At 29.8% G+C, this 7,476-nt stretch overlaps 2 protein-coding genes across 2 annotated transcripts; one reads left to right on the top strand and one right to left on the bottom strand.

The window, feature by feature from the left end:
* Positions 1-709: 709 nt before the first annotated feature.
* On the top strand, positions 710-4,283 carry LOC105462272 (RNA-binding protein 48; the record flags this gene model as incomplete). The annotated part of the gene is made up of 4 exons (XM_011708793.1): positions 710-903; positions 994-1,182; positions 2,957-3,442; positions 4,161-4,283. Coding segments are annotated over 4 exons (966 nt in total), but the record flags the coding sequence as incomplete, so codon positions are not given.
* Positions 4,281-7,045, bottom strand: LOC105462273. The gene is made up of 5 exons (XM_011708794.1): positions 6,872-7,045; positions 6,298-6,533; positions 6,034-6,201; positions 4,718-5,527; positions 4,281-4,642 (listed from the first exon to the last, which is right to left on the bottom strand). Exons 2-5 carry the CDS (start codon positions 6,484-6,486, stop codon positions 4,454-4,456), a joined length of 1,356 nt encoding a protein of 451 aa, XP_011707096.1. The 5' UTR covers positions 6,487-6,533; positions 6,872-7,045; the 3' UTR covers positions 4,281-4,453.
* Positions 7,046-7,476: the final 431 nt, after the last annotated feature.

Below are 7,476 nucleotides of genomic sequence, written 5' to 3'. Positions count from 1 at the left end.
TAAAAATCGCTCGCGGTGAGATCGCTCGTTAAAAGATCGTAGTGTAATGTGATTATTATGCGGTACATTGGTGAGTTTTTGTCCCTGTTTCCATATGTAAGAACAGGTTTTCAATCTTATCATAGGAAACTTACAAACAGTCCTGAATTTGTTAGGTCGAGTCAGAGTAATTTAATATACATGTCTTGAGTCAGTGTATAAAAACGAGATGTCATGCGGAACGTTAATCAGGTAGGTGAATAACATGAAAAATTTCAACGAGGGATCTTATCGCGAGCGATTTTTACTACAAGCGACCTTACAGTTAACGAGCGACTTTTAATGTAATCAGTAATATATTAAGAAATTTTGCATTTTTCACCCACTGAGGATGGCTCAATGCAGAGCCGAAACGTTTGGGTGCTAATTTTTATTCTAAATATACTTGATATCACAGCACTAACTCCATGCAAGGCTCACTAGCCCTTTTTTTAATACTTTGTTTAGCAATAAAATTATTTCCAGCAATTAATCTTTAAAATTAACAGTTATATGCAGTATTGTTGAATTTAATTTGTATATCTTATAATGACTTTGAACGTCTATACTTTGTATTTTATCATTTAATTATATTCTAAATTGTACTTTTATGTATATTAATATTATTTCAAGAATCACATATATAACAAGCAATTGCTTGCATATTCCTTGACAAATTAGCTCTGTGTAACAGGTTTACACAATTAATGATGAATCACAGCATTTGCTAATATGTGGAGTACCACAATTGCAATTAGTGGAAGAGGTGAGAAAGCTCACTTATCCCTATGGAAGTGTGAAAGCAATTCATTTGGTGACTGAATATCCTTCAGAAGAATTTACGGAGACGTATCATGTACATTATGCACATATTCAGAGTGCGAGGTACATATTTTTGTTCTAAAAAGATGATATTTGTAATGCGCAAGAATTTGCGAATGAAAATCTAATTATTCACATCATTTCTTTTGACAGAATAGCAAAGCGCTCAATTGATAATAAAAATTTCTTCGGTGGAATTCTGCATATTTGTTATGCTCCCGAGTTAGAGACTCTAGAGGAGACGAAAGTAAAGCTTATACAACGCCGTAAGGATGTAGCGACACAGATAAAAAAAATTCAACAGGAGTCGGTGAATCTAAAAGTAGATAAATTTATACCAAGGTATGTCTAAATCGTAATTAAATGTATAATAATAAACGTTACACAAATTTAGAAACTTGAAGAATAAGACAAGTAAACGAATAAACCTGTCGTGCAATGCAGGGAGAATCCAGGCTCGAACCTTGGCTAGAGAGATATTTTTCGTAATAAATTCTTTACAGTTATTTGAGATATTCATTAGTATAAATATTATTAAATGGCTAATCAATTTAATTTGCGACATTAAATTTCTGCTTTAATTTAGAATAGTTTAGAACTATGTTTTTCAAGACCGACAAATAATCGGCATGCAGTTTGTATTAACTGGAAATTGTAAAAATTCACAAAAATATTATTTAGACATCAAGGCATCTTTGAGTGGAAAAGGCGCTCTTCGTTTATTTATCTTATTTTATTATTGGTTCATTTTCACTTATTATTGATGAATATGGTAATTTAAAGATTACCCAAATGTTCAAACATATTAATAAATTTTACCAAGTGTCTGCCAAATTTTATAATAATAAAATATAACAATCTGCAAGCGGAGTATAATAGCAGTTGCTATATTTACTATATTTCAGAAATATTTCATTGCAAAATTTTTGAAATATTTCATTATTTTTCATAAAATATTTCTTAAATTTAAATATGTCCAGGAAATTAGAGTTTTTGCAATATTTCTTGAAATGTTTCAATAAAAATATTTCTTACAATATTTGTACAATATTTCTAGAATATTTTGGTGAAATATTTTAATGTAATATTTTAAAATATTTCACAAATATTTACGAAATATTTAAATGAAATATTAAAAAAAAATAATTTACAAGAAATATTTCATTCTGTGTGGGAGATTGCAGAAACTAGATAGAATCTGCATTTCGTAATCGATTACGTAATTTAAACGATTACGAAATGGCAAATTTTGCTCAGTTTTTGCCGGAAATCTGCTGTAATTATGTCAACTTAATGCTTATTTAATGTTGCAAATGTTGCAAATGCCAGCAATGTTCTGTTCAAATCTAGTATATGGTTAACATTTTGTTTGCTGAATATACATGCTGATAATAAAGATTATGTTTTATATAAGACACATAGAAAAAGTTAGTCTTAAATCAAAATAGATTTTCTCATTGATCCCCAAATGTTGGAATACAGTCGAATATCTCGTAAACAACATAATTTTGAAAAAGATAAAAACTGTAAAGTTTAAAAAGACGATAATATCCATTAAGTTACGACACTATGGAGAACGTTAATACCGGATGTTTGTCAACTAATAACTCAAAAAATACTTAATAAAATGGAGACTTATATAATGAAAACGTCTCAACGTTAACTGCAATAATGTGCAATAAAAATAGAGGGTTCTATTTTAAAGAAATCAAATTGTTCTTAAACTAATCTTGACAACTCTACCCAAGGTCAAGTGGATATTGTTCAATGCATCTTTTTAAATCTTACAATTTTTGTTTGAAACTTTTTAAAAATTGCATTGTTTACGAAATATTTTATTGTATCCAGACTTTTAACGCGCCCTGTATAAGCAAAAATATTATAATCTTCTTGGAAGATTTTAGTTGAATTTGATTAAATATATAATATTATATTAAATAGATTTTGATTAAGTGTATATTAATGCAAATATTATTTGCATTTAATTCAATACTAAAAATCTTCTAAGAAGATTATAATACTCTTACTTATATGTAAAAATATCTATTTTGATTTAAAATTTTTTTCTGTGCTGTTACATCTTAGATAATCTTACATATTAAATATGTACTTGCAGAGAACAGTATCATAGAAAAAAGAAAACTCCTGCTTTGCCTCTCACTGAGGAACGGATCAAGCATTGTTATCCTGGAGAAACGTTGTCTTCTATTTGTAAAGGGATACCTCAAAGCATAGATCCACGACCTGTGTCCGAACCGCGTTTACCAATAAATTGGAAAAGTGATTGTAATAGCGGCGCCATGTCTAGTTTAGAATCATACCCGGCGCCGTATCAATCAACCGATGCAGTGATACAGATGGGAATTCAGCAGACAAATAAAAATACAGTCTCGAACGTGCAAAAACGGAAAAATTGCAGAGTACACGACAAAGTCAAAATTGTTCGGCCACGATTGATAGATACCAGAAACATCGCGAGATTAAATTCCACCGAGAAGATAAATGTATTTTGTAATGTAAAAAAAATAGAAAATAGAATCACGATCAAGTTACAGGAAAAATCTGATAGCAAAAGAAAGAAGATAGTTATAAAAAATCCAAGGTACGTATGCCTTGACACGCGCATATGGAAATGTCTCAAAATGCCTTATGGCTTTGAAATGTAATACAAGTGCAAACAAGCTTTGGCTAGCGTGTTTGCATATTAAGACTCTTGTTCACTTATACTATTGCTATTTTCAATTATAGTGTAAAAAAAAAATATACATATAAAAATTCTTGCAAAATATTTATTAATATGAAAATATATTTAATAAAACAATACTTACAATTCATAGAACTGATTTATACCAAAAACTTTGTTTTATTAATTAATAAACAATCGTATAAACTACGTGTAATCAAAAATGAAATAAGTTCTGTTCACAGCTATAATAAATTAGAATAATTAATAATATATAGAAATAAATATGATTTAATTTCTCCCAGAAACAAAAAGATAGTTTTATGTATATAGTCACCATACTTATAAGCATATTCTATCGATTACAAATATTATTTTATTGAAAAAATATTTCTATTCAAATATAATTTACAAATATTTTTATTGTATTTTCTCACTTCTGACGCCATAATTAGATAGTAGTGGTGAGTGAACAGAAGTCTTACTAAATTATCAAAGTAAAATATTGTAAAACAATCTGTAAGAATAACGCAAGTACTTTTTGGATATTCTGTATATCTTATATATCGCAAATTTCTTAATTTGTGATATTTTCAATGTATACATCACTCTAATTTGCTGTATATGTGTTTTTCAGTGTAATATCTTTGGTACAATCCAGCAAAGATCTTCAATCTTCGATCCAAGCGGCGAAAGCTCAAATTCGCACGATAATGCAGAAACACGATAATTAAATAAATATTGACGTTATCAAAAATTATTTATTTAAAATTATTTGTATAATTTCATTAATTTTACAAGTTTATTTTGAAATATCTGCCTTGGCCTCTGCCACCATTTTACTAGCTAGTTTATAACAAATTCACTTATTGCCATCTTTATCTTTAGCATCAAATAAATCAACTAATCTAAATATATTACTTAAATTACTTAAATGAGAACCGTGGAATTCGGATCCCAGTGAGTTCCATTTTTAGTTTTTCCATTATATGTCTTATGTGGTGGTGTATTCTCTTGTTCCAATAGTTGTGTTCCAATAGACGCCTTGTTTCTCAACAATTGTTGCGGCTTTTTTTGTATTTGGCTGTTATTAGATCGATTGCCAAGAGGTGTTCGATTCTGAAGAAATTAATATTTGTAAATGTATAATTTTGTATGTGCGCATGCAACACTATATGATATCACATAAATTACCTTATGCATTTGAGCTCCCTGTTCGTTTTTAGGAGTGAAAACTTTTTCTTCATTAGGTTTAACATCTATTTTAGTGTTCTTTTTTTCATTTATGTCTCCCTTTTTTTGAAAATCCTCTTTCAGTGGCAAAGAGGTACTAATCGTGGTATTATCAAACATTATAATTACATCTTCTCTCGAAGCCTTTTCTTGCAGTAATTCTTTCTTATCCTTCTTACCTGATACGCTTCCCTCCGATGACAGTGAATCATACCATAATTTGATCTTATCATCTCTTAACTTTGTATTAGATTCAATACTTTCACAATCGTCCTGCTTTTCGTCTTTGTCTTCCTCATTATTAATCGCAACTGTCTGTTCGTCCGAGACCAACAATTTTTCCTTCCCACTCGTACATTTCGGATTCTTAATAACTGTAATTTCCTTTTCACTTTTGGAAATACTTAAGTCAGAATTGCACAGAGATATGCTGGATAGTCTATCCTGTTCCTCTGTATCTCTCAAGTTTTCCGAGGTTATATCAGATGTTTGTATTTTTGGGATATTAAGCGATGTGCTAATCTCCTTATAAGAGTTCTTCGGATTGTAAACATCCATTTCATAGCTACCTCTGCGACTCAAATTTTCTTGCGATCGTGCCTTTATTAACGCAAGAGACTTCGGCATTAAGATAGGAGTTCTATCAAAATTTGCAGCTGGAGATCTAGGATCTAATCCCAAAATTATAAAGCGTTCTTTATCTATTGGCGTAATTACTTTTGAATCCTTTGCATTAACATTAACGTTTGGTGTCAAATCTAGCACCTCAGCCTATAAGAAATTACTACATACATACACATCGAGTACATTTAAGTTAAACTTAAGTGTATTTAATTTTTTAATATAATTATAAAAAGTTTTCGATAAAAGTAATTCTGTTTAAGATGTATCTAATGACTAAGACAAGTTTTGTTATTTTGTTGTTGATGGTTTTATCTTTTTAAATGTAATATAATATATATATTTTATTACAATTTTTAAAGTATTTTTGACAAATTTAATAACATGCAGTAAAATGTAATTTTCAACAGTTAAATATCTCACAAAACTATAATAAAATAGATATATTATTCTATTTAAAAAAATAAAATTATTTTTAAAATTAACTTTTGTTTTAGTCATTTATATAGATTTCCTTATAACTTATTTGGAAAATTTTTTATAATTATTTGTAGCTATTTAAAATATACACATTCCACTGTTTACACTTTAATCAAACATACTGCATAGTCAAATTTTCAGTATACGCAAAAAATGTATAAAGTTAAATAACATACAAAATCTGACTCTTGAGTGCTATTCAGCGATTTTGATATAGGGCGTTTCTTAGGCGTTAGTGGTGGCATCACTACATCTATATCAGTTTCAAGATACTGCTTTTTCTGCAAATATTTTGGGATTGCGCTAGGTGTCTTCTTGCTTACTCCAACTGAGGTATATTTGACCTATAAAAATATTAAGATATATTGCATATATTACTAAAGTATATATAAATACTTAAAAAAAATGTGTTCTATAGCATCAAATTAATAGAATTTTACTTCAATAGGAGTTCTTGTAATTCCTGCTGAGATTGAACGTGGATCACCTAGTATTCTTTTTTCAGATAATATTGGTGTGCAAGTGTTGTTATCTTCTGTAGTTGCTTGTTGTACAACTGTGTGATGCTCATTGCACTCTTTTCGACTTTCATTAGTATAAAATAACAACTTAGTCGCATAATTGCCCATGATATTTGAACAGATAATCAAAATTAATTGTTATAAATAGCTGTCTCCTGCAAACAAAAACCAAGTTGCAAAAATGTAAAATCCTTAGCGTAATTTTATGACGATAAAGAAGCTGTATAATAAGTTTGATTAACAAAACGATTAGTGAAACATTTAACAAATTGTAGACATAATACATAATTCCTTGCATAATTCCAAATAGATATTTGATCAACATATAATTGCATCCAAACGTAATTCATCAGCACGGGGAAACAATTTCGATCTTCGTTCTTAAAAATTAAACTTATTACATTTATTCTATTAATAATTTTTCCTTAATATGTATTATTTATCACTCAGTTAAAATAAATAACGTAAAAAAATGATTAGCGGCAGTACTTACGTAGAATTCTCAAGGCGTTAGATACACGTAGGACGAGATCACGTTTCTAGATCCAACTGATCCAAGCAAATGCAACTAATTCAACCAGTGGTGACTGGACTTTAAATCGTTGTTTACTTTCAAAATCAAAACTGACAAACGTACGAATGGTACCAATGTACAAGTGCGAAAATCAAGTGCTGCCAATATTGTAAATATAGGGGTGCTAGGGTGCGTTCGGATTCCACACTCATGTGCTTCCTGGCACTCAAGAGTGCGTTCCCATTGAGCGCGTCACGCGTCGCGTTATCCGAATTGACCAATCAAAACATTTCATTTTATTGCGTAAGTTGTCGCGCAATCCTGGATTTCATACAAAAAAAATTATTTTATTTCTAGAATGTCGAGTAACCTAATCGATGCGTCGCGCAAGGACCCTCGTGAAGTTAGCCCGCAAGATGAAAATTTCTGAACGATCAATAGCTCAAAATAATGCTCCCGATTTGCTTCGTCCATATTGATAAATATAAAAAATTGCTCCCTTTTAATTTTTAAAAAAAATCCAAAAAACGATTTTTTACGAAAAACGTCCATAACCTGTCTCTTATACACATCTCTGAGCGGGC

The sequence above is a fragment of the Wasmannia auropunctata genome, unplaced genomic scaffold, assembly GCF_000956235.1.
Source record: "Wasmannia auropunctata unplaced genomic scaffold, wasmannia.A_1.0 LD266799.1, whole genome shotgun sequence".
NCBI lineage: Eukaryota > Metazoa > Arthropoda > Insecta > Hymenoptera > Formicidae > Wasmannia > Wasmannia auropunctata.
This window is presented reverse-complemented; position numbering and strand designations above follow the sequence as displayed.

What these genes read in the sequence shown, in the direction of transcription:
- LOC105462273 (XM_011708794.1), bottom strand. Translation starts at nt 6,486, where the DNA reads ATGGGCAATTATGCGACTAAGTTGTTATTTTATACTAATGAAAGTCGA. An exon ending in TTACAAGAACTCCTATTGAA is followed by an intron (nt 6,202 to 6,297) that starts GTAAAATTCTAT and finishes ATATTTTTATAG; the next exon opens with GTCAAATATACCTCAGTTGG. An exon ending in GCACTCAAGAGTCAGATTTT is followed by an intron (nt 5,528 to 6,033) that starts GTATGTTATTTA and finishes AATTTCTTATAG; the next exon opens with GCTGAGGTGCTAGATTTGAC.